The 27,667-nt window shown below is 42.9% G+C and overlaps 1 protein-coding gene across 1 annotated transcript in view; it reads left to right on the top strand.

Moving 5' to 3' along the window:
• The first annotated feature begins 11,529 nt into the window (after positions 1 to 11,529).
• The window catches only part of LOC138262462 (ATP-dependent translocase ABCB1-like), a 571,226-nt gene continuing 555,088 nt past the window's right edge, over positions 11,530 to 27,667 (top strand). The window contains exons 1-2 of the mRNA XM_069212358.1: positions 11,530 to 11,548; positions 12,311 to 12,377. Of these exons, the coding sequence (XP_069068459.1) occupies positions 11,530 to 11,548; positions 12,311 to 12,377 (86 nt within the window). The remainder of the gene's footprint in view (positions 11,549 to 12,310; positions 12,378 to 27,667) is intronic.

The raw sequence follows: 27,667 nt of genomic DNA, 5'->3' as shown, positions 1-27,667 counted from the left end.
ACACTAAGGGTGTCCAAGATACCCCACCCAAGACCCTGAAAAGTAGGAGTAAAGTTACCCTACTACCCCAGAAAGACAGTAAAGTCAAGATATGGGATTCTGCAAGGACAACAACTGACTGCAAAGCACTGAAGATAGATTCCTGGACTGAGGACCTGCAAAGGAAGTGGACCAAGTCCAAGAGTCACACGAGTGTCCGGGGGGGAAGGAGCCCACTGAACCCCGGATGAAGGTGCAAAAGGACTGCCTCCGGGTGAAAGAAGCCAAAGATTCTGCAACAACGGAAGGTGCCAGGAACTTCTCCTTTGGTCATAGCATGCCCCACGGCGTGCTGGAGGATGCAAAGTTGTTTCCACGCAGAAAGACCACAAACAAAGCCTTGCTAGCTGCAAGAGCCGGGGCTGAGGGTTTTGGGTACTGTCAGGGTCCAGGAAGGACCAGGAGGTCGCCCTTTGGAGGAGGAGACAGAGGGGGCGCTCAGCAACATTGAGAGCCCACGCAGAAGCAGGCAGCACCCGCAGAAGCACCTGAACAGGCGTTCAGAAGATCTGAGCACAACGGTCGACTCAGCACAACAAAAGGGGGTTCCGCAAAGTTAGAGTTCAACTCAGCGAGTTGGGCAATGCAGGACAGAGTGCTGTGGACCTGGGCTAGGCTGTGCACAAAGGAAGTCTTGCAGAAGTGCACAGAAGCCCGAGCAGCTGCAGTTCATGCAGTACACAGGATTACTGTATGGCGTGGGGAGGCAAGGACTTGCCTCCACCAAATTTAGACAGAAGGGCCACTGGACTGTCGGGGACACTTGGACCCAGCTCCTGTGTTCCAGGGACCATGCTCGTCAGGATGAGAGGGGACCCAGAGGACAAGTGATGCAGAAGTTTGGTGCCTGTGTTGGCAGGGGGAAGATTCCATCAAATCACTGGAGATTTCTTCTTGGCTTCCAGTGCAGGGTGGAGACAGACAGCCCTCAGAGCATGCACAACCAGGAAACAGTCGAGATAGCCGGCAGGATGAGGTGCTACAATGTTGCTGGTAATGTTCTTGCTACTTTGTTGCAGTTTTGCAGGCGTCCTGGAGCAGTCAGCAGTCGATCCTTGTCAGAAGTCGAAGAGGGAAGTGCAGAGGAACTCTGGTGAGCTCTTGCATTCGTTATCTGGTGAGATACCCACGGGAGAGACCCTAAATAGCCCTCAGAGGAGGATTGGCTACAACAAAAGGTAAGGACCTATCAGGAGGGGTCTCTGACATCACCTGCCGGCACTGGCCATTCAGAGCTGTCCACTGTGCCCTCACACCTCTGCATCCAAGATGGCAGAGGTCTGGGACACACTGGAGGAGCTCTGGGCACCTCCACTGGGAGGTGCTGGTCAGGGGAGTGGTCACCCTCCTTTCCTTTGTCCAGTTTCGCATCAGAGCAGGGCTGGGGGGATCCCTGAGCCTGTGTAGACCGGCTTATGCAAGGAGGGCACCATCTGTGCCCTTTGAAGCATTTCCAGAGGCCAGGAGGTGCTACTCCTCCCAGTCCCTTCACACCTATTTTAAAAAGCATAGGGTGTAACACCCTCTCTCAGAGGAAATCCCTTGTTCTGCCTTCCTGGGACTGGGCTGTCCAGGCCCCAGGGGGGCAGAAACCTGTCTGAGGGTTGGCAGCAGCGGTAGCTGCAGAGAAAACCCCGGAAAGTTAGTTTGGCAGTACCCGGGCTCTATGCTGGAGACCCGGGGATGCATGGAATTGTCCCCCCAGTACCAGAATGGTATTGGGGAGACAATTCCATGATCCTAGAAGTGTTACATGGCCATGTTCGGAGTTACTATGGTGACGCTACATATAGGTATTGACCTATATGTAGTACACGGGCGTAATGTTGTCCTCGCACTCACAAAGTCCGGGGAAATTGCCCTGAACAATGTGGGGGCACCTTGGCTAGTGCCAGGGTGCCCTCACACTAAGTAACTTTGCACCTAACCTTCACCAAGTGAAGGTTAGACATATAGGTGACTTATAAGTTACTTAAGTGCAGTGTAAAATGGCTATGAAATAACGTGGATGTTATTTCACTCAGGCTGCAGTGGCAGTCCTGTGTAAGAATTGTCTGAGCTTCCTATGGGTGGCAAAAGAAATGCTGCAGCCCATAGGGATCTCCTGGAACCCCAATACCCTGGGTACCTAGGTACCATGTACTAGGGAATTACAAGGGTGCTCAAGTGTGCCAATCAGAATTGGTAAAATTAGTCACTAGCCTGCAGTGACAATTTTAAAAGCAGAGAGAGCATAAACACTGAGGTTCTGGTTATCAGAGCCTCAGTGATACAGTTAGGCACCACACAGGGAACACATACAGGCCACAAACGTATGAGCACTGGGGTCCTGGCTAGCAGGATCCCAGTGACACATATCAAACATACTGACAACATAGGGTTTTCACTATGAGACTGGTTCCTGGCTAGCAGGATCCCAGTGAGACAGTAAAAACACACTGACATATACTCACAAACAGGCCAAAAGTGGGGGTAACAATGCTAGAAAGAGGCTACCTTCCTACAAAATTTGAATTGCAATGTTTACAGCTTGTTAAACTAATACATATTTCAATCAGTTGATAGACTCCATACTTGTATTAGTTCCAAGGGAGTTTATTTATGTGATAATAAGTGTAGGGTGTATTGCAATGGGATGGGTTGATGATGGAGGAATGTCCAGGATAGAGTCCTGTATATTGGTATCACAGGTGCATTGTCCAAGGGGGCATAGGGAGTGGGGCAATGGCAGTTCAAGGTGGACAGGGTAACAGAATGGGACACAAGGGTACCATTCAGGGGAGTCATATTTCCTGGCGGGGGACTTGGCAATGTTCTCTGGCTTCTGGCTGGATTGCAGGGACCTTTTGCATGGTGGTTCTCCTTTTAAGGGGGAGGGGTGCTGGTGGCCTGTTGTTCCTATGGCGGGCCTCCTGTCCAATAGCGTCAGCAGAATTGGAGGGCTGTTCATCAGTGTGGCTAGTGTCAGGGGCCTGTTGGTGTGTCACTGCCTCCTTCATGGTGTTGGTCATGTCTGCCAGCACCCCTGCAATGGTGACGAGGGTGGTGTGGATGTCCCTCAGGTCCTCCCTGATCCCCAGGTACTGTCCCTCCTGCAGCCGCTGGGTCTCCTGCAACTTGGCCAGTATCTGGCCCATAGTCTCCTGGGAATGGTGGTGTGCTCCCAGGATGTTGGTGAGTGCCTTGTGGAAAGCCGGTTCCCTGGGCCTGTCCTCCCCCTGTTGTACAGCAGTCATCCCAGTTTCCCTGTTGTCTGTGGCTCTGTCCCCTGAACCGTGTGCCCACCTCCACTGACCCCAGGTCCCTGATCATCCTGTGTTTGTGGGGTTGCCTTGGGTCCCTGTAGTGGTGGATACACTGCTGATTGACGTGTCCTGGGGACAGAGGGAAGGGCCCTCTGGGTGGGTGGGTGCTGTGCCGGTGTTTCCTGAGGTGGAGGCTCTGTGGTGGTATGGGACTGTGCCTGTTTCACCAACTGTCCAGAGGTCCCTGATGGGCAAGGTTGGTCATCCTGATCCAGGCATGCAGAGCTGCTGTCATCAATGTGGGCCTCTTCAGGGGGGACTGGATGTTGCTGGAAACTTTACATATCTTTCTGCAGTCATTCATTCTCCTAACATTGCATGTGATAAACCGTAGCAGTGAGTGACTCGAAGATCCATACGCTGCATGTCTCGTCTCATCCACCATCAGCCATAATTTTCAAACATTTTGCTACTTATAGCCAGGAATAATTTGAAACTTGCAGCCACTGCCAGCACTTAAAAATACAGCTGCAGAAAACGATACCCACCCCCCTCTCACGCTGTAAATCTCCACAACTTACACAGTGATGCATCTGCCCGCCCAGTCCCACCCTTACCCCCCTTAACAGGCTTTGAACAGAACCAGGTGGTGCACACACAAGGACAGATTTTGCCCACCCTAGTTCCCAATGCAGCAGGTGCCCATATACGAAGGACAGTGTGCACTTGCGACATTAGAAAGATAACAACATTAACATTATGGTCCCAGCAATGCAGAAGGCCTCAGCCTATCAGAAAAACTTAGTGCAGATGCAGGAACCCTCTTACCACACTCCAGCATATGTGGCATTTGCATGAGTTTGTTTCAAGTCCGTTGTTGCATTCCTGGCAACACCTGAGCCCCCACCAAGAGTGTAGACAGGCCCTCAGGTCCACCCAGAGAGTCCCAAACTGGAGCAACTCACCCAGTGCAGGACTGTCACAGTACCCCCAGGGACAGAAGCCAAAGTGACTAAAAAAAATTTTGTTTCTGTGTATGCACTAGAATTTCCATTTCAGTGAGACTGTTGAAAATACATGGGAAGCATTTTATTGGGATCTTTGGAGTCGGGACAGTTTGGGGCGGGGAAGGGGGATCTATGGTTTCTAGACATTGGTCTTGTTGTCTTATCTGTTTTTAACTAGAGTGAGTGGAGGTGTGTGATTGGTTTATTATCTGTTTATGTCTTTTCTTTTCTTTGTGGTATTTTTGTGGCTTTCCCCAGGTGTTTTAGATTCTTGCTTAAATGTATATATATAGTATCAAATGAATATCACCATGAGCGTAAAATAAAACTATGTTATATTCATGGTTGGCTATGACCTTGGCTTGATGGGATGATGGCAGCCACTCTCCTCAGGTGGTCCCCTGCCTCTCGGCCACCCATCTGCTGGCAGGGGCCCCGACACATGCCTGCGGCCTCAATCAGTGCATTGCAGGTTCTCCAGCAGCTGCGCTCCATCCCACACCAGCTGCCAGGTCCCGCCTTCCCAGTTTCTGAGCACTCAGTGGGCTGCACTCAGTGACCCACCTGCGATCTTAGCAGAGTGAAACATAGCTGTGGGAAGTCTCTCTCATGCCGGGTACCACTGCAGTCTCTGGCGCATTACTCTTCAACACGGAGGCCCAGCCAAGATGCAATGTGTGGGTCGATCCCCACCCACTCTGAGGCACCAAAAATCTGTCTCTTCCCAAATATGGATGCACCTAGCTTCGATGAGTGCTGCAGGTTACCACCTCTAGGGTCAGTGCTGTTTAGGCACCGGGATCACAAAGTATTAATAAACGGCTTAACGAGTACAACTAAATGGCAGCCATCTTCAGGTCCGGCAAGCTCTGCCCCCAGGGGTAATGTCAACCAAAAACCCAATTTTCTACAGTAAAAAAAAATCATGGAAAATCTAGCTACAATAATAGACAAACTCAATAATATTTGGAAAAAAACAATCATGCATTTAAAATGATTCATACCACACATCATTCTGACATAATTAGAACAACATTTTAAGAAAAATTTACTTAATACTTTTACACACAATAAAAGAAGTGAGCAACATTTTTAATAAACTGTGAGCTGCTGATGCTATTGAACTCGTCAGTGCATCTCAATTGATGTTTTAAAAAAGGGAAAGACAAAAAGAAGGTTGACCAAAAAAAAACTTTGCATAGAACAGTGACAATTAAATCACTACTGTGTTGTCAACTGTTCACCCTTACCCTTGATTTAAGAGATTGTTGTGATTCTCGGAAAGGCAAACTTTCTTACCAGCACTAGTCTTCAGTTCTTCGGAACAATAAGTCATTTTACACAAAGGTTGTCGAGGAGGGTATACAGTTTTCATTACATCAAAAGAAATGTATATGTTTTGCGAAAGATTCTTCAGATTAAGTTCTACATCAGCTTTCTCCCAAAGATTCATTATCAGACTTTTTTGATGGCTTGGAGGATACGCATGCCTTCCAGGAAAGGTGTTGATCTACAATTCGCCAAAGGAAAAACATGTTTCAATGCCATACAAGAGTTTGCCAAAAGTGCAAGACCGTGTTTTAACTTTAACCCCTTGAGGGCCACGGACGTAATGGTTACTTCCATGGCTGCGCATCTCGGGCGCCACGGACGTAACCATTATGTCCGATTAACGGCCCTTGGGGGAAGTGCTAGTGCTCTCGCCGAGGGCCGCCCCCCCACCCTCCCAGGTCAGGGCTGGAAGGGGAATCACTTCCCCTTCAACCCCTGACCCCCCTACCCCTCCTGTGATGTCTGCTGAGGTCAGCACGCGAGAGCGTGCCGTCCTCATCAGAGGTCACCTTCCATCGCGCTGGAAGCATGCTTCCAGCGTGATGCGGAAGAGAAATGCTCAGCATTTCTCTTCCGCTCGGGAGGAGGGGGCCAGCAGAGGCATGAAAGGAAAGGAAAGACCTTTCTTTTCCTTTCATGTCTCTGCAAGCATTTCTGCTGCCTGATCAAAACCACTAGACACCAGGGATTTTTTTTAATATTATACTTACGTATAAGGGGAGCGGCTCCTTGGACAAGGGCAGCTCCCTGGGGTGGCAAATTGTTTTTAGGGCATTTCTGCCCCCCCTGGAGGCAGATCGGCTGAAAATAAGTAGGTCGATCTGCCCCCAGGGGGTGCAGAAACCACTAGACACCAGGGAATTGTTTTTCTTATTACACTAATGCATAAGGGGAGCGGCCCCTTGGGCAAGGCCCACTCTCCAGGGGGGCAAATCATTTTTAGGCCATTTCTGCCCCCAAGGGAGCAGATCGGCCTAATATAATTAGGCCGATCTGCCCACAGAGGAGGCAGAAAACCCCTAGACACCAGGGACAATTTTTTTTTTTTTTTCATTTTTGTATGGGGAGTGACCCCTTAGGCAAGGGCCACTCCCTGTGGGGCCAAATTATTTTTAGGCCATTTCTGCCCCCCCGGGGCAGAACGGACGAATATAATTAGGCCAATCTCCTCCCAGGGGTGAAGGAACGACTAGGCACCAGGGAGTTTCTTTTTTTATTACCCTTACGACTAAGGGGAGCGGCCCCTTGGGCAAGGCCTGCTCCCCGGGGGGCCACATATTTTTAGGCCGTTTCTGCCCCTCCTGGGGCCAGATCAGCCTAATATAACTAGGCCGATCTGCCCCTAGGTGGCCTAATATAATTAAGCCAATCTGCCCCCCAGGGGGGCAGAAAACCCTTAGACATCAGGGATATTTTTTTTTTGTTTTATGTGGGAGAGTGACCCCTTAGGCTAGGGTCGCTCCTTGTGGGGCCAAATTATTTTTAGGCCATGTCTACCCCCCCGGGGGCAGATTGGCCTAATATAATTAGGCCGATCTGCCCTCAGGGGGGGGAAGGAACACCTAGGCACCAGGGAGTTTTTTATTTATTATCCTTACGCATAAGGGGAGCGGCCCCTTGGGCAAGGGCCACTCACCAAGGGGGGGGGGCAAAATATTTTTAGGCCATTTCTGTCCCCCCCCTCGGGGCAGATCAGCCTAATATAATTAGGCAGATCTGCCCCCGGGGGGGCAAAAAAACCCTAGACACCAGGGATATTTTTTTTTGTTTGTCTTATCTGTTGGGAGCAATCCCTTAGGCAAGGTTCGCTCCCCGGAGGCCAAATTATTTTTAGGCCACTTGACACCAGGGATTTCTTTTTTTATACTAACGCATAAGGGGAGCGGCCCTTTGGGCAAGGGCGGCTCCCGGGGGCAAAATATTTTAGGCCTTTTCTGCCACCCCTGGAGACAGATCGGCCTAATATAATTAGGCCGATCTGTCTCTGGGGGGGGGGGGGGGCAGAAACCACTAGACACCAGGGATTGGTGTGTGTGAATGTGTGTGTTTTGTTTGGTGGGGATGACCCTTGGGCAAGGGTCGCGCCCCATGGGGGCACATTACTGTTGGCCTATTTATGGAAGGCCCATCTGCCCCCAAGGGGGGCAGACAGTCCACCAGAGACCTGGGAAGATTTTTTATTTTTCAAAATAAGAGGGTGGGGGTATTGCCACACTTCCACCCCAAATAAATGGGGCCAAAGTTGTTCTGCCCACCAGTGGGCAGATGGGGCAATTACCCCCGACCCGCACCCTGGGGGGGGCAGAAAGTCTACTAGATGGCATGGAATTAAAGAAAAAAATATAGTGGGGTGGTGGCTACCAACCAGTATGTGCCTGGTTATGCCCCCACCCCAACTGAAGGGGGTAACAGTCTTTCAGTTCTCCCCACGCACACTAAAACATCTGATCCCATAGCAAGCAGTAAGTCATTTGATTATTTTGGGTTTTAGTTTTACATTTGGGCCATGAGAGCTTGGTAACTCTCAAAATTCGTCCCACTTGGAATGGTAAGGGCTGCACTATTTTGACTTTGGGACGCTGCCATGTAGAAAAATCCACAAGAACCAGACACAGCTGAAAACTAGACATCTGGTTGATTCCAGGGTGATGTGCTTCACATGCACCCCGCATCATTTTCTTACCCACAATGCCCTGCAAACCTCCAACTTTGCTGGAAATTACACATTTTTCCCACATTTTTGTGATAGAACCTTCCGGAATCTGCAGGAATCCACAAACTTTCTACCACCCAACATTGTCTCATCTATACCGATAAAAATTCTGCTGCACTTGTCAGCCTAAAAATGTTTTTTTCCAAACTGCCCTTGTGGACCCTCTTTGGTTCCCCCTCAATTTCAACATGTTTTTGGCTTTTCCCTGTCACAGGCACTTGGCCCACCTACACAAGTGAGGTATCATGTTTTCCAGGAGACTGAGGGGAACATTGGGTGGTAGGAAATTTGTCCTGGTGCGGTGATCCCACACAGGAGTGTAGGAAAACCAATATTTTTTTAACTAAATTTGAAGTTTGCTGAGGATTCTGGGTAAGAAATCAATGAGGGAATCCACACAAGTCACACCTACCTGGACTCCCTCGGGTGTCTAGTTTTCAGAAATGTCTGGGTTTTGTGGGTTTCCCCAGATGGCTGCTGAGCCCAGGACCAAAAACACAGGTGGCCTCCCCCCCAAAAAAAAAACGTTTTGATGTGTCTAGATAGTGTTTTGGGCATTTCCTTTTGCGAGCACTAGGCCTAACCACACAAGTGAGGTACCATTTTTATCGGGAGACTTGAGGGAACGCTGGGTGGAAGGACATTTGTGGCTTCTTCCAGATTCCAGAACTTTCTGTCACCGAACTGAGAGGAAAAAAGTTTTTTTTGGGCCAGATTTTGAGGTTTGCAAAGGATTCTGGGTAACAGAACTTGGTCAGAGCCCCACAGGTCACCTCATCTTGGATTCCCCTAGGGGTCTAGTTTTAAAAAAAATTACAGGTTTGCTAGGTTTCCCTAGGTGCCGACTGAGCTAGAGGCCAAAATCCACAGCTAGGCACTTTGCAAAAAACAGCTCTGTTTTCTTTGGGAAAATGTGATGTTTCCACGTTGTGTTTTGGGGCATTTCCTGCTGCGGGCGCTAGACCTAGCCACACGAGTGAGGTACCATTTTTATCAGGAGACTAGGAGGAATGCTGGGTGGAAGAACATTTGTGGCTCCACTCAGATTCCAGAACTTTCTGTCACCGAAATTAGAGGAAAAAATGTTTTTGGGCCAAATTGGGAAGTTTGCAAAGGATTCTGGGTAACACAACCTGGTCAAAGCCCCACAAGTCATACCATCTTGGATTCCCCTAGGTGTTTAGTTTTTAAAAATGTGCAGGTTTGGTAGGTTTCCCTAGGTGCCGGCTGAACTAGAGGCCAAAATCTACACCTAGGCACTTTGCAAAAAACACGTCAGATTTCAATGTAAAAATGTGATGTGTCTATGTTGTGTTTCCTGTTGCGAGCAATCGGCCAACCCACACAAGTGAAGTACCATTTTTATCAGGAGACTTGGGGGCACACAGATTAGAAAAACAAGTGTTATTGCCCCTTGTCTTTCTCTACTTTTTGTCCTTCCAATTGTAAGACAGTGTGTAAAAAAGATGTCTATTTTAGAAATGCCCAGTAATTCACATGCTAGTATGGGCACCCCGGAATTCAGAGATGTGCAAATAACCACTGCTTCTCATCACCTTATCTTATGCCCATTTTGGAAATACAAAGGTTTTCTTAATACCTATTTTTCACTTTTTATATTTCAGTAAATGAATTGCTGTATACCCGGTATTGAATGAAAACCCATTGCAAGGTGCAGCTCATTTATTGGCTCTGGGTACCTAGGGTTCTTGATCAACCTACAAGCCCTATATATCCTCACAACCAGAAGAGTCCAGTAGACGTAACGGTATATTGCTTTCAAAAATCTGATATCGCAGAAAAAAGTTACAGAGTAAAACGTGGAGAAAAATGGCTGTTTTTTTTACCTCCATTTCAATATTTTTTTATTTCAGTTGTTATTTTCTGTAGGGAACACTTGTAGGATCTACACAAATTGCTGAATTCAGAACTTTGTCTACTTTTTAGAAATGTTTAGCTTTCTGGGATCCAGCATTGGTTTCACACCCATTTCTGTCACTAAGTGGAAGGAGGCTGAAAGCACAAAAAATAGTAAAAATGGGGTATGTCCCAGTAAAATGCCAAAAATTGTGTTGAAATATTGGGTTTTCTGGTTCAAGTCTGCCTGTTCCTGAAACCTGGGAAGATGGTGATTTTAGCACTTCAAACCCTTTGTTGATGCCATTTTCAGGGGAAAAAAACACAAGCCTTCTTTTGCAGCCCTTTTTTCCATTTTTCTTTTAAAAAACAAATTTTCTCTGTATTTTGGCTAAATTCTTGGTCTCCTTCAGGGCAACCCTCAAAGTCTGGGTACCTCTAAAATCCCTATGATGTTGGAAAAAAAGGACACAAATTTGGCATTGGTGGCTTATGTGGACAAAATGTTATGAGGACCTAAGCGCGAACTGCCTCAAATAGCAAAAAAAAGGCTTGGCACCTGAGAGGGAAAAGGCCTGACAGCGAAGGGGTTAACAAACTAAATGTGTAAATTCTTGAAAATGGGTGCTGAATACTTAGGGCATATTGTTGGTGAGTATGTTTTCATCCACAACTATCAGTAGAACCTGAATAATAAAATCACCAACTAATAAAGAAGATGTCCCATCTGTTCTAGAGATGGGTGAATTTTATTCAAAGTTGTTAAAAACTAGTCACCGAAGAGGAAACCGGTCGAAAAAGTTATTGGCTTCAGGTGGGGCTTAAGTTGTGACACTAGCACAATAGCTGCTCCATCCCTGAAAGCTTTTGATTGATGTTTATGATCACTGGTGAGGGTTGAGGTAATAAAATTAGCAGAGGTGCCATCCTGAGCTCAGTTGTTGTGAAAAATGATTTACAATTGTATTTGTGTCATGCAAATGAGATGAATCAAAACACTCAGTAATTGACAGGGAATTATTAACGTGCATGCAAGCCAAAAAACATGCAACGTTGTCATGTAAATTACAAGAGCAAATGTTCAGTGTTGAGTGCAGCTAATGCTCCTCAAATTCTTTATATTAGTAAACATTTCTTCTCGCAAGCAAAAATAAAGCACTTCTCTGATCCTTTTACAACCGTGTGGGTCTTGTAATTTTCTTGATTCAGTTAATAAGTAAATATATGACTATATTGTGGAAATTCGTTTGGTGTAAAGTTAAAATTATAATGCAGTTAGCGTGACCTTTTTGCCTTCCCTAATATTTTCTTCTTTGAAACAAATATTTATAAGTTAATGGACTTGTTTGCCTTAGGTACAATAACTTTATGTTTGAAAGATTTTACTGTTACCTTTCCAATCTTGGTGGAATGGCATTTCTTTTAACCACACAGTAGATAGCTATTACAATCTCAATTCAAAATAATAGGTGAAAGATGTATTTTGACTTCCTCTTTTCAGCTACTTATCCCATATATCCTACATCAAATCAGAGCATGTGTCCCAAAATTAAACATATAATCGACCATAATAATGTTATTAATAGTTGCAATGAGCAATGCTAATGTTATTAATGTAATACATTTGACTTCGAAAGTATGTTACTATATTAGCTCTATGTATACGTTCTCATAGAAATTGTCATAGCTACAGAACCGTTATTTCCTTCTACTTATTTACCTATTCTGTTACATTTTTAAACGTCATAGTCTCAATAAAAAAAAGATATACCTGAAAAAGAGGGTGCTACAGACAGCAACTGAGATTATCTAACCCTAGAAACGTTCAGATCCAAATCAAATATACTTGGAGTAAATCTGGTAACACTCACTGACATTTTCATCTCACTGCACAAAGCTTCCTTTTCTTAACTCTCAAACTCAACTTATTGCTCAGAGGTTGGTGTTTAAGTTTTTTTCCGTGACAGTTACGGCTGGAAAGTTGGGGTGGGACTGGAGATTATAAAATATAACATGTATGCAAGGTTTAATTTACTTGTTTCATAATTTTCATCTTTTTCACAACATGTCTAAAGTTAAGGATTTCAGATAAATATATATTTTCTGTTCATTTTCAGCTGTGCCAGCAAACAGTTCCGAATGCATTGGTTCTCCTGGAATAGATCTTGAAGGAGAAATGTCAAGGTAAGAAAAAAAAACGATTTTCACAGAATGCCAAGTGTATGTGTTGTAATACTGGCAGGTGTCCTATAATTACTAGAAATGAACCAGTGTTTGTTGACAATCAGCGTGATATTAGTGTTGCTATAGACACATACTGTTCATGTCTTTCACAGTGACTGGCACTAGCTGTTTCTCTCTTTGTCTGTCCCACTCCTCTTTATGTTTAGCCGTTTCTTTTTCTTCTTATTCTCCCTCTGGCTTCCTTGTTAGGTACACGTTTAATATATATGTGTTTTGCATCTGGGCATTTGAACATGTTAATTGCTAAGCAGTCGCCAAAGTGTGCTTGTGTCTGGAAGATAAAATATCGTTCCTACAACTTTATTCTGTTTCTATACCATTCTTGCCAAGTTTATCATTAATAACTAAAATAACTTGTTTTGCTCATTTTTCAGAGGAGCCGAATTTACTAAAGAAAATGTACTACATTACTAAACTTAGTTAATTTATGATTTATCTTAACTAGCTTTTCAGTGACTATTTATATCCAGATTAGGACAACACCTTTAATTTTAAATAAACGATATGTTAAATGCATCGGATGTGCTTTGAGTCAGTCTCCAGTAATTTACTTCTTCAGGACATTCTCCTTCAGCCACTGTCTTGAAATATTGTAATTGTAATTGTATTTATATAGTGGTTACTAACCCTGACAAGGCGTCAAAGCACTTTCGGTGAGTAGCATGCTACTTTGGAACACAAAGGATTAGTGGTGGATTAGTATAGGGAAATATTAGTATAGTATTAGTGTAGGGAGGTGTGAGTTAATTTGCGCAGAAGACATTCAAGTCTGTTAGTTGAATTGAATAGAATAATGGAGGGATATAAGAGGAAAGAATCCAGAAGTGTTAATTGGGAGTTTACAGTAGTAGGATGGGGTTTGGGATGAGTAAGGGAGAGGACTACAAGGGAACAGTCTGTAAAAATGGATTAGGGAGATCATAGTAGTAAAATTAGGTTTGGGGTGACCTAGGAGGGGTGGAGGGGTAAGAGTCTAGGAAGGGTTATTTTGGAGATCATAGTAGTAGAATGGGTTTGGGATGAGTCAGAGAGGGGTGTTAGAGGATAGATAGAGGTGTAGGCTGATGGTGAGAGAGTAAAGCTTTTGAGAGAGTATTTTATTTTCCCTCCTACAGGAGGACTAAAGTAATAAATATGTATATTTTCACATGGAGCATTTGGTTAATAAGACTGACTGTTAGGTTTAAAAGTGTTTAATTGTGGTTAGTTTATGGCAATAGTGGTACATTCAAATATGGCAGCCATCAATGCACAAAGGAAGTTTGGTCCATCTTTTATGTTAATGTTTTGGTCGTATGTAAAATGGAGATGGAAATGGGCCGGGTGATATCTCTGTGAACAAGGGAGCTTTGTCTCCTGAAACGCGTTAGAGTTTATTTTCTGTTTTGTCTATTCTGCCATATTAAATTTTCTTTTCTTAGTGACCCGAGTGGCTGTAACTTCTTCTTTTTCAAGAAGTGATTTGTTGTAGTTTTTTAGGGTTCGCGACCCTGTTACAGCCTGCCGCGTTTGGGGCTGACTCATTCGCGCTATTTCTATTAATATATATACATAAACATGTATACATATATTACCTACTAGGTAGTTATAGTTGGGACATAGTAGCTATAAAAAAGTGATTTTTTACTTGGCTATATTTTGGCTCCGCTTGAAGAATCTTCACAAAACTTTCCAAAACAAATTGCCAGTCAGGTCAGCTGCTGTCAAGCAGGTCCCACTGTCAAAAATCAGAGCTTTCCAGAAATGAAATTCTTCAGCAAGCAGGGAGCTGTTGCTAAAGCAGCTCCTCGCTTCCTGAAGCAATGGCACCATGAGGGAAGCCTAAGGCTTCCCCCACAGTGCCAGGTAGCCCATAAAGAACATTTTCAATATTTAAAAGAAACAAATAAATAAATATGTAGTGACCACAGTGGAGTGGTCTCAGGTAGCCCAAAAAAGGGCTAAAATGTTTTTGTTAAAAAAAAGCCGGCAATAGCTCAGTGTGACATCACAGACCTTCACAATGAGCACACAGGGTTCAACTCCAGCTAGACTTGCTTCTCTAATTTTGATTTTTTTAAGTACAAATTATTTTTTTAAATTACAGATAATTTTTTTAAGTTGTACAGAAATATCACATTCTAAGTATATCATACAACAAAGCCTAAAAATTCTCTATCTCTTCCTCTCAATTTCTTTCTCTCTGTCTCTCTTTCAATCAATTTCTCCTACTCATACACCCACTCAGACATTTATGTACCCATTCACAGACCCACTCAGACACTCATGCACCAACTCGCAGACCCACTCAGAGCCTCATGCAACTCACATGCCCTGCCAGACCCTCACGCACCCACTCAGAGACCCACTCACAGAGTTACGCACCCACTCACAGACCCACTGAGACTCTCACACTCCCACTCACAGACCCACTGTTTGCCTCACACACCCACTCACAGACCTGGGTAAACACTGACGCACCCACTAAAACACTGATGTAACCGCTCTCACACCTAGACAGACACTCTCACAGCCACCCTCACCCCCAGATATATCCTCTCACACCTATTCCAGTGGATAAGTGTGGCTCAATGGTTAGAGCGGCAGACCCTGATGCAGAGGTTTGGCCAGGACCAAGGTTCAATTCCCCCCTCAGCGGGTCTTGGGCTCAATTTCCTCGGACCTGATTTTCTCACCTCGGTGCCAAATCTAATCATGGGTCCCACTATGTAACTCTGGGCAATAGCTTGCTTAATCGCCCCAACAGCGCTGGGATGCCTGGCTTCACCTTGGGGGTACCCAGGAGTGGGCACTTCACAGGGAAAGCCAGGAAGGGTTCCACAGCGGTATGCGTAGAGCACCAAGAAGCCCAATTTACAGGGTAAAAGTGTGCTATACAAGTACGAAGTTTACAGTTTATTCTGACCACACGCCAAACGGCTGTATACAGCCTGGTGTTGGGTGATTAGGGGGGTGCGACACAGGGTCTGGCTGCAGGTGAGGTCTTGCAGGCAACCTTCACTGTGCATGGGCGAAGGCTGTGCATGATGCAAGGTTGGGTACTTATAGAGGGTTAGGCTAACGGTCATGTGGCGGTGGTTAGATTAACATATAGCAGTGAAAATTACTATACGTAAAAAGAAACAGATATTGACTGAAAAAAACAAAGGCTACTGGGACATTATGGATAGGAAATAATATTTTAAAAAACATAGAAATTCACTTAAAAAACCAAAGGTCACAGGGACGTTATAGTTATGCTCACATTTTAAATGTACGGAATCATAGAAAATCAACAGTTATAGTTTGAAATACCTCAAGTAACTATAACTCACGCTATAAGGTAATTTTAACTCGCGCCCTCGCCTTGCACTGCTAATTACCCCACAAATTATGGCACTCATGACATCTTTGATAATATCATAATATCTGTATAATATTTGCAGTAAAAGCTTTGACAAAAAAACTATGCACAGCGGGGGCGCGAGTTATAGTTACCTTAGGGCACGAGTCATAACTACTTGAGATAACTCTAACTATAACTGGTGACTTTCTATAGTTTCGTACGTTTAAAATGTGAGCCTAACTATAACGTCCCTGTAACCTTTGGTTTTTTAAGTGAATATATCTATGTATATATATTTACTGAACAAAACCAAAGGTTTCAGGTACGTTCGGGTTATGAAATAGAATTTAAAAAAACATAGATATATATATGTATTTACATTCTCTGAAAATACAAAAGGTTACAGGGATGTTATAGTTAGGCTCACATTTCACACATACAAAACCAGTGAAATTTGGCAGTTATCGTTACCTCAGATATCTAGATATACAGGTATAATAAAATTATAAATGTTTACATACACAGGGATATTCAGTCCATTGTTTGGTTATGTTGGTTATGTAGGAAAGAGACACCTCTTCAGTAGTCTTCTGAAGTTCAGATAGCTATCTATGGATTATATATTTGGGGATAATGAATTCCATAGTTTGGCCACTTGATCAGAGAAAGATGCACCAAAGATGGGGTCTTTATTGTATGGTGGGGTTTTGAGGCGGGTTGCCAATCTTGAGAGGAGGTTCTTTGTTTAATGTATTTGGTTATTTTATTCCTGATGAAAAGTGGTCCTGTTCCATCTATTGCTTTGTGGGTGATACAAAGCAGCTTGAAGGTGTATCTTTTGTCAACCAGTAACCAATGTAGGGCTTTCAAGGCAGGGGAGATGTGGGCTTGTGGTTTTATGTGTAGGATTAGTCTGGCAGCCGAGTGCCGAGTGTCTTGTAGTTTTTCATTGTAGATAGAGATGATCCATGGTAGGAGGCCATTGGCGTAATACAGTTTCGACAGTATAAGAGCAATAGAAGCCTGGACCTTGTATGGAAATCCAAAGTGGGGGAAGAAGCATCACAGAGTTTTCATGGTGATAAGTTTGATCTTGCTAATTTGTCCACTTAGGCCTTCATTATTAACTTGAAGTCCATGGTAATTCCAAGGTTTCTATTTTCCTTAGATACATTAAGAGGTGGTCCCAGTTCATCAGGCCTGGCGCCAAGTGGGTCATAATGGCTCTGAGGCAACTGAAGATTTGTGAGTTTCCACTGTCTTTGGGGCCTTCTAATTTAAGGAGTATTTGTGTGCCATCTGCATAGTTGTGGCATATTAATTGAAATTAATTGGTCTTTGCTGGTAATGGCTTCATATAGATGTTGAAAAGCATGGGTGTGATGACTGAGCCTTGAGGGACCCCTGTTTTTGTGAAGTAGGGTTTGGTTGACAAAGTGGAAGTATGGATGACATTTGCTTTGTTTTGATGGTAGGATGTGGTCCAGCCGAGAGCTGTACCCTCTATGCTGTCTTCATAGAGTATTTTTATTAGAGTGGCATGGTCAACTGTGTCAAAGGGAGCTGAGAGGTCCAAGAGAAGTAGTGCACCAACTCCATTGCAGTCTACTGTGGTTTAAGATCATCCCAGATGGTGATGAGGGCATATTAATTTCCTCTTCCTGGGTTGGAATCCAGTTTGGTAGCCTGAACGTATGGAGTTATCTTCAATGAATTGTGGCATCTGGGAGAGTGCTGCTTTTTCTATCAGTTTGCCCTGGAAAAGTCCACTTGTAGTTGATCTGAAGTGTCATGTGGGTCCATGGTCCAGGTTTGTTTTCTTTAATAATGGGCACATGTATACATTGTTAAGGTCTTCAGAAAAGAATCCTGCAGTTTAAGAATTACTGATGATTCTTATTACTGGTGTGGCAGCAGAGGTAGAAAAATGTATGTTTTTGAGGATGTGCAGTGGACAAAGGTCAGAAGGGCAACCAGAAGGCCTGCTTTCTTTGACCAGATCCATAAATTCACTCTGTTGTATTTGTTTGAAGGAGTGCAGAAGCTTGGTTGGCTGGCTCTTGGAGGGGATTTTTGGAAACAGGTTGATGCTGGAGGTTTTCCTTTGTTTTCAATAGGAGTCCAATGAGTCTTCCTTGGTTCGCTAATGAGTTGCCAGTTTGTCTGAATTCTTGAGTAATGAGATGAGTTCCTTCAATGCATTTAGGCTTTTTAAATTTATTGAGAATGTTATAAAATTCTTTATTTGCAGATGTAGCATTTTGAATTCTGTCTTAATACCTTTTTTTGCTTTTTTTAGATTCATGACTTGTATATTTTGTTTAGTTTGCATATGTGAAGTTTGTTCTGAATGCCATTTGTTATGAGCCAGGTTAGTTGCAGCCTTCTGATATGTTGTTTTTTTCTTTTTTAGTTCTGTATTTCTCCAAGGTGCTTGTTTTTTTTTTGCCCATTCTGGTTTTAAGTGATATCAGAATATTGAAAGTTTCTTGTAGGAAAGCACCCCTTTTGTCATGGTTAGCCCCTCACTTTTTGATTGGTGTCTGATGTAATCATGACTGAAAGTGCATTGGGTACCTGCTAACCAGGACCCTAGTGCCAGAACTGTTGCCCCTAAAACTGCACAGTTGTTTCCCAATTGGCAAAAGCTTTAGCACCCTCTGTAAGTCCCTAGTAGATACCATCAAGCAAAACCTGGATTACCCCACAGGAGTACTTTCTGAAGACTGTTTGGGCACATTTGGTCATACTTTTATTAGTTATTTGGGTGTAAACGTTTGCATCTATTGTGATGTGATGCATGAGGCTTTGTTTCATATCTGAAAGGTATGGCAATCATCACTCATTCACATTTATTTCTTAGATACATGTTATTTACAAAGCGTTCATTTTTGTTATTACTACAGGACATTCTTCATTTTTTTCAGCAATGACATCTAAGACTGGCAGATGACATCCATTGTTTTCTATCCAGTGCTGTCAAAGTGGGCATTTTTATTGTCAGGATCATACTTGTGTCCTGACAGCAAGAATAAAAACAACTGACTGAGTGATAAAAAATAGATTAATGATTGATCTGTGTATAGCATCTCAGTATGACTTTATTGAAGGCATAAAGGATTGTATTGTTTTTGTTTTTTTCTTTTTTGCTAGCACAATGATGGACAGCCTTCAGCAAATCTCACCTACTACCAGGATGTTAATCTCACCAAAAACCCCACTGTATCTCATCTACTTTGATGCTGGAATTCTACTTGTGCAGTCAACACACACGCTGGCTCATCTCCTATGGTGCGGTGGCTACTAACTTCTAGTGCTCGGCCACACCTGCCTATCAGCATTCCAGAAAGAATTTGCTGTTACCTGTTACCGTGCCTCTGCTGTAGTTCAGTGCACCAAGTTGATCCCTTCTACTCACAAATATTGTCAAAGTCAATAGGCCTGGCTCGTATATCACAAGGCCTACGTTGAGACTGCCTATTTAAAAAACTAAATAAAGTGATAAAATCCTATGTTTGCAGTAGCACAAATAGCTGCGTTCTTGGAAGCAGAGCTGCTTACATTCGAACAGATAAACATAAATGTCTCCAGAACCTTCAAACAGTTCGGAGCCAGATTAACAAAGTGAAATGTCACACAACGCTTAATTTGTGCTTGTGGTTTCCAGTGTGGGGCATCAGCATTTATTTTTGAGGGCCGGCACTTATTTTTCTGCCTCAAGCATTTATTGCGAGGAAAAGACACAAACGGGAAAGACGGAGGACGAGAAAAACGAACAAGCGTCATGATGGGAGAAAGCAGAAAGCTGCAAGAGTGAGTTGAAAGGGCAGGGATAGGCTTTTAATGGATTGAAAAGGCCTGAGATGGCTTCAGGATTACTCTGCCTCAGTATTCCGTGCTCACACATTTAATTGCAGCAGCCGCGTGTTTAAGAGGAGGACTTTGGGCACCAGCACATTTTTATTTACAAATTATTGTTACTTTAACAGGGCTCTCAAAAATAAATATCGCCGGAGCTTTGTCTCCACAGCTCACACAATTTGTTGTTATGACACTGCTGATTAGGAAGTGTATTCTGGGAGCTGAGCATGCTGCCCTGGGCTCCGAGAGAGGAGAGGGTTTTACTGGGGACCTAAAGGTAAAGTGAAGCCAAATTGTGCCTTGAGTGCCTTTGCCTGAGGTTATGTAGTGCTTGTTTCCAGCCAGCAAATATGCCCAAAGCTGGATTATAACTGATCTCTCAAAGAGATGTAGATGAAGAAACTTCCTAAACGTCAAAGCAAATAAAAACAAGTATTTTATTCACCTGAGAAGCAAAATTGGGCCCAGATACTGGTACTGGTCAAAGTGCCCACTAAAGGTTGTAGTTTGTTTAGTGTGAACAGAGTATGGATCAAAGGGTCACTCCCCTGAAACCACAAGCACCACACACTGCCAGTCTAGGGTAGAAAGATGCACTTTACATGGATGGATGTGTACCCAGCCTACGAATGTGTCAGGGGTCTGAAGTTGTATAACAGAGATGGGGTGGAAAAGAGCAAATGGATGGGTGAGACGAGTCAACACTTGAAACGCCTGGACTTCTCAAGTGAAGCCCAAAACGAGAAATAGTCACACTGATGAAATAAGGTAGCACTCTGAAAGGCAATATTTACAACTATATTTGTATAATGGGGCCATGCCACAGAGGCAGTCAAGAGTTTCACCTATACAAGATATTAAAAAATAAAATAGTAAAAACATGAAAGGCAGAGTTGTGTAAAGCGGGTATGTGAATATCAGAGAAACAGCTTTTACGTAGGTATTTCACGCATCTCGGGGGATTTATTTTGTTTTAGCAATTTATATAGCAAGGGCACTGGACAGATATTTTTAAGACCAAGCAAACATGTATTTGAGCAGCAAACTAAAGCAATCTGGATTTATAAAGGTGAATATTGGATGACCCATTGGTAGAATATATTTTATATGTGATGTGGGCTTAATTCTTGGATGTTTCTGTCACTTGGACTGCCTGTTGTCAGTGTGACAGTCCAGTAATGACTCTCCACATTGCTGATGAGTTGCTCTTCTGTTAATACATGAAGTTGGTTTCTTAAGAGATATAGCCCTAGGTGACCTAAAATTAACATATTCTTATGCTACAATGACTGGGGCAAGGAAGAGGGGCAGCCTGTTTCCCCCGTCTTCTTTTTTATACGGTTTCTGGCAATCTTTTATCTTTTTCTGGGAGGATAGCTGTAGTTTGCTCTCCCCACTCTCCGGAAGAGGAATTCAAAATGGACAACACTTAAGAGAAACTTTAGCCGCACAATCCTAATCACAATATTCTACATTGAAATATATTACCTGTGTAAGAGGAGGTAATAAACAAAGAGGAAATTAGTGAAGATTCAAGAGCACTAGTAACAACTGGGTTTCATGTTTCGCATTGCTCGAATATGAATGTGTGTGCTTCGTAGGAACATATATAAAGTTATGCAGTTATTTTCATTTGCATCATGGAACAGGCTGTTGATCCATTGGTTGGATCTGATATTATTCATTTAATATTATTTTAGAACATAATATGTGATTTTTTGCGTGGCACACCCATTAACATGTCCAATGATTTTTAGGTTGCAAATCGAGGCGAAAAGCCAGATCTGTTGGCTTTTCTAATGCTCTCACTGCAGAGTTCTATGTTTGTCCCAATGGTAGCAGGTTCGAATCCCAAGGAGTGCATCAGCCTTTCATTCTCCTGAGGGCAATCAAATGAGTACCATTGGATTGGTAAGAACAAAGATCTGTTTTTCGGCATCAAGATGCAAACAGGCGAATTTGTACTTTACAATTACCTATGGTGTAAAGAGTTAACCCACAGCTAGCCAAGAATACAAATGAGACAGAAAGAGATAGTGTCAGTGTCAATTTAGAGGCGTTGGATAAGACCCACTGTATTCCAAAAATGGTGTGTAGTCATAAAATGCGAGGTAAATACTGAAAAGGAAACGCAGGGCGGGAGAATGTGAGACCCAGTGCAAGGTGTGACTCGTGTGAATAAGACACTTTAAACATGTTCTAAGAAGCACATTGTGCCCAGAGGCAAGAAGAACAGGTCTCTTTTGCCAAGACAAGCTAACGCATGCCACGGCTGAATAAAAAGGAAAATACCAGGGAGTGACAAACCCATATCTCAGGGTTTGTAGGAAATGAAAGAAAGTGCTGCATCGGTATCGTTTGGATTTGTGTGGCGTCGTGTGCATGAACGAGTGGCTGAAAGTGAGAATCAGTCGTTGGTTCTGACAATGAATGGATGAATAGATACATCAATTGAGTGACTGACTGCCGGGGTGGTGGTTGCACAGATGGATAAGTAAGTGATGGACGAGTGCATGAGTGAGTGAGAAGGTGGCTGCCTGGTTGAATGTAAATGTAAATGGATCAATGGATAGATTAGTAAATTGGGGATTTAGCGAATGGGTGGATGCATACATGTAACTTGTTAGCAATTATTATATTACCTGGTTGCATAAAAGTATAACTGCATCAGAGCTCGGACTCCGGCCTTGTACCTCTATATGGACATTGCGCTCCTCGGTTACTAACAGTGACCTTCAGGGCCGGCTTTAGAGTGTGTGGCGCCCTGTGCGACAACCTCTGTTGACGCCCCACCCCAACTAACACTGGGACATATTTAAGAGCCCCTAGCACCACCTTAGAACCACCATAGCGTCATTTTTTTACACTATGGTGACGTTAAAGTGTCATTTTCCCTGCACAATATTTACAAGCTGGCACAATGCATGTTTTGCGCCACTTTGTAAACCCTTGTGCCACATTATGCCTGCGCCAGGCATAATGTATGCAAGGGGGGTGTTCCCCATTAGGGGGGTCGAACAAATGGCACAAGGAAATCTCAGAGATTGCCTTGCACCATTTTTTTCGGCACTTTTAACGCCTGCACACAGCAGGCGTTAAAAGGAGGCACACCATTATTTATAATGGACCCATGTGTATTCTGAAGGAGTTGTGCCAAGGTTTTGGTGCTACTCCTGCAGAGTACAACAGTAGCATAAAAAAAATTATGCTATTGCCCCCTACCCTGCGCCATGGTGCGGCGTATTTTAAATATGGCGCACACATGGTGGTGGTGGGGGGGCGCTAAGGGGCGCAAGAAAAGTGCTTCTGCACTGGGTGCAAAGCAAGTGGACTTAAATCTGACCCATTATTTTTTATGTTGAGTTGTATGCTTACTCAGAGCATATAAAATAGATGCTCAAATACCATGTAAATGTGATAATGATTATATAGGAAAAAGAAATCAAGACACCATGAGTCAAATATAACTTGTATTATATAGCCTAAAATAATATGCATATCTTGTTTATGTAATTATTAACAATTTCTAACTGTGTTTATTTCATAAAATACATTTAGCAAAATTCAAGTAAATTTAACTTTACGGGCTTTCGTTTTTGCAAATGCCAAGATTGATGTGGGTAAGTCCAGCTGTAGTGTATTATCATTTTCAATGGATAGGATTGCCAAAGACGATAGCCTTTCATCTGTCATTGTGGATCTTAAATATGTTTTAATTAATTTTAAGTTAGAAAATCTTCTCTCTCCATTAGCCACTGTCACTGGAAGAGTTAAAAGTATGCTCAAAGCCACCCAAATATTAGGAAAGATATCTTGCATACTCATGTCTTCTAGAAACTGCAATGCTTCCCAAGGTGTATTTTTACCATCAGGGAGAATAAATTGAAAGTGCTTTAATTCTTCATTTAGGTCCGACACGTTAGTATCAGACGACTCGCCATCATGAAGGGCTATATGTAAATCCCTGCAACAAGCATAAAGACCTTCAGGTAGAGATTTCAAATCATACAAGAATTCCCACAACTTTGTATGATCAAATAGTTGCTGGAAATGTTCCTTCAAAGATGTTAAAGCTGCATTGACTGTGATGAGAAAAAATTCTCGCTTAAATATTTCCTATGGGTTTATAGTCAATTCATCAAAACCTTCATAATCAAACATCCTCTTTTTTTTACGTCTGCGTGTATCTTTGAAAGTAGCGTCTGCTTCAGGAGATGTGGCTAATATTTTTGCTTTCGTCTTTGCTTCTTCATATCCTTTCTCTCTGTATGAGGACAAAATGTACAGATTGCCGTCTATCAACGCTGTTGCAGTTGTAACATCAACTTTTTCGCTCTGCAATTGTTTGCTGACGGTATTGATTTGATATAAAATGTCATACCATGCAGAAAAGGCTATCAGAAATTTGAAGTCTATAAGTTTCACAGTCAGGCAATATGCTTTGTGTCAGATACCTGCATCAACTGCATTTGAATCATGTATTTCTGTTAAGGCATCATAAATTTCTTTTGTTTGGGTGCACAACGCTTTTACACTTTCGATGCAGCTTTCCCATTGAGTTACACCTAATGGCTTTAGAGATAGGGTAGATACATGATTTAGTAAAATCTTCCACCATTGAGTTGAAGCAGAAAACAGAGTGTAAGTTCTTTGTTGCACCTCAAAAAGTGAAACAGCTCCTATAGATGCTGCAGCTGCATCTGATGTCACTAAATGCAGTGAATGACAACCACAGGGATGAAAAAATGCTCTTGAATTAATTCAGAGAATTCTGGCCTGGACACCTTTATTTTGACCTTTCATGTTGGCCCCGTTATCATAGTCTTGACTGCGTAGATCTTGTAAATTAAAGTCATGCTTTTTCATCTCTCCTAATAACAGTTCTGTTAGTCGGCGGAGGTGGCAAGTAAAGAGGAGATCAATACGTTATGGGTAGGCTCTTGGCAACGTATTTATAGAGTGGTCAAGACTGCTGCTCTTAGAAAGAACCATCTATTTGTTTTGCACAGAGCATATTATACTCCAAAGAAGTTAAATAAATTCAACAAAAATGCCCATGTAGCTTGTAAAACGTGTGGGTTAGTGGGGGCAGACGACGTTCATATGTTGATGTTATGTTCTCGGATTTCAAATTTCAGGGGGGATGTGTTTGAGACTTTATCTTCTGTGATGCAGGTCCCATTGGTGGCCTCCCCAGCTTTAGTTTTATTTGGTGGTACTTTAGAATCGATAAACCTCTCAAGTGCCCATAGGAATTTGTTATTTTATTTAATACTCTTGGCAAGACGGGGAGGTTTGTAGGCATTGGATTTCTCCTACTCCCCCAACCTGGCTGGAATGGGTGGATGCTGCAATGAAAATCTGTCCATTAGATCTTTGTAGAACCGGATCCAATGATGTTAAAAAATTATGGAAATCCTGGGTGAATTGGTTTTCTCCAAGTACTTATTCTTGAGTAAATTGTCCAATGATTATTTTTAAGGCATGGGTGGCATGTAGTTACTCCCACCCTTCCGCTATAAGTCTTCCGGATAAGGCTGGCCTTTCACCTGATCCAAAAGGAATCTGAGTATATATTGGGTCTGGTCATAATGGAAGTTCTACAAGAAATATGTGGAAAAAAAAACCCAGTTCTGTTAGTCCTTCACCTGTGGAGTCATTCACCTCTTTAAAACCTATAAAATGCTCCTTTGCATAGATGTTCTTTTTTGTAATATCAGTAAACCGTATGGTCAGTGATAGCTTTTCTGAATGGCTTATGTCAGGTGTATAACAGAATCATTTCGTCCTGTTGTTGCTCAAAGTAGAGTATCCTTAATTACTTGGTTTGCTAAAAGATTGATTAGTTCATTCTGTATGTTTTTTCCAAGACAATGATTGGTATTCTCCTTAGCACAAACATGTCTCAAATGTTCTTGGGTCACAAGATCAAACTTGCCAAGAAATTATACTAATCCCGATAAATTTCTATTATTTCGTGTAAACAGTTTATCAGAGCATCCCCTGAAGGCTAAGTTATGCTCGGATAAAAATAAAATTACAGACATAAGCCTTTCTAGAACACGTCTTCAATGAATAGTTTCTTGGTTTATCATTTGTTGATGTGATACATCCACACTTTAATTTAACCGAAGTCCTACCTCTGTTTCCATCCAAACACAATAAGATGTCAAATGATCCTGTGATTTTTCATGCTCCTTCAAACGAATACTAATGTGTCTCCAGTCACAAAAACCTGTACTTCCTAGTGGAGTTTGTGACTTTACGGATGGAAAACGTTTGCAGCAAAAACAATATGCACAGTCTGAAGTTTTGAATAAACCAGCCATCCGCGCTTTATTATTTCACCATTGTCTAGTTTCTTCATCTGAAATATTTTAGATAAATGACGTTTATTTTTATTAAAGGAAATGTTATATCCTCTATTTCACGTGGAACAGAAGTTACAATATTATCCACAAATTTAGAATTTAATTTGTCTGTCCACAGTGCTGGATCAGCTATGTCATATATGAAGATGAGGAGTTATTGTTCTCATTTGACAGTGTACTAGTTTGATTATTTAGAGCATCAGCTGAGTTATCTTCAATTTCTTTTTCAACTGAAGCCAAAGATGACTCTAATTAAAAATGTGTAGAATCCCGACACTAAAGCGATGACCCCGCTTCTTCATCACATTGCTTTTTAGATGATCCACCAAGTTGTAAAAAGTTAATGAGGCTTTTCGCAGATTTCTGTGGTTCACTTTCTGTTTTCCTCTTCCTACTTTGTGCTCCTGATAACTTTTTTAATCTCATTCTTTCAAACTACAGTTCCTGATGTTAGCCTGAAAAATGCACAAGATTTCTGAGTCAGTTTAATGTGCCAATTGCCATGTGGTAGGGCTGGGATGGGGGGTCTCAGAACTTGAATTTCATTGTAACTGCACCAGGCATTTTGTCCATATTGGTATTATCCAATCCACTATCCGGTTTAGTTGTAGAAGGTTACCTGGTTGAGGAGGGGAACTACAGACTGAGATCGTGCAAATGGAGAGAATATTTTCATAATAAAATGTGTTATGTGTGCAAACAGTGCATATTAATTATTGAACAGATAACAAAATGTGCCCCTCTTTATATTCCCATTTACATACTACTCTCAAAGTACTAACTGCAACAGAGAGAACAGAACAATAGTACAATGTTGACTTATCATCAGTAATTAATTTAAATTACTAGGACTATGGGAAGGTGAAAAGTGGCACTCCTTTGTTGCATTGAAATAGAATCTCGTTACACACACGGCTATAGGCATCTTGCAGCTCCTCCTGCTTTGTATATCTCCTGTTTATCCCTTTCCTTTTAAGGTCCAGAGTACATAGACTTCATGGGCTCAGTGCAAATTTGTTGCAAGATTTCCAAATTATGGGGGTCATTATGACCCCAGTGGTAGGTGATAATGTGGCGGTAGTACATTATGACATTGGCTGTTGCTAACCTGCCAATTTACCATTCCTACCGCCCAGCGGCCGCTATTGTACTGCCGGCAACATTTTGACCCTGCCTACTGCCATGGTTTTCGTGGCGTTCGCAAGGCCACGAAAACCATTGTGGAAGGCCCTACCAGTGACTGGGAATTCCTTCCCTGTCACTGGTAGGAGGCTCACCCACCACCAACACTCCCCAGACGCCCCCCATCCACGCTCCCCCTTCTGATCTCCCACCCCCCATTCACGCACACTCGCAGACTGGCACCACGCACAGTCACACATGCATCAATTCATTCTCGCATACATCTGAACACACTATCACACTGACATGCAGACATGCATTCACATTTCCATTCTTACACGCATTCTCACACGTGTATACACCCACACAAATAATACTACACACACAGTCGCATTCATGCACACACTCACACATTCATGCACACAACCCGACACAAACCCCCCAACCCCCTCCCCTGTTGGAAACCCAACATACCTGCATCCAGGGGGTCTTCTGGCAGCGAACGGGATAGGGCGTTGCTACTGCCAGCAGCGCCCACTAGCAGAACACCG

The sequence above is a fragment of the Pleurodeles waltl genome, chromosome 10 (genome assembly GCF_031143425.1).
Source record: "Pleurodeles waltl isolate 20211129_DDA chromosome 10, aPleWal1.hap1.20221129, whole genome shotgun sequence".
Classification (NCBI taxonomy): Eukaryota; Metazoa; Chordata; class Amphibia; order Caudata; family Salamandridae; genus Pleurodeles; species Pleurodeles waltl.
Note: the sequence above shows the minus strand (reverse complement) of the source record. Positions and strands in the feature narration are given on the sequence as shown.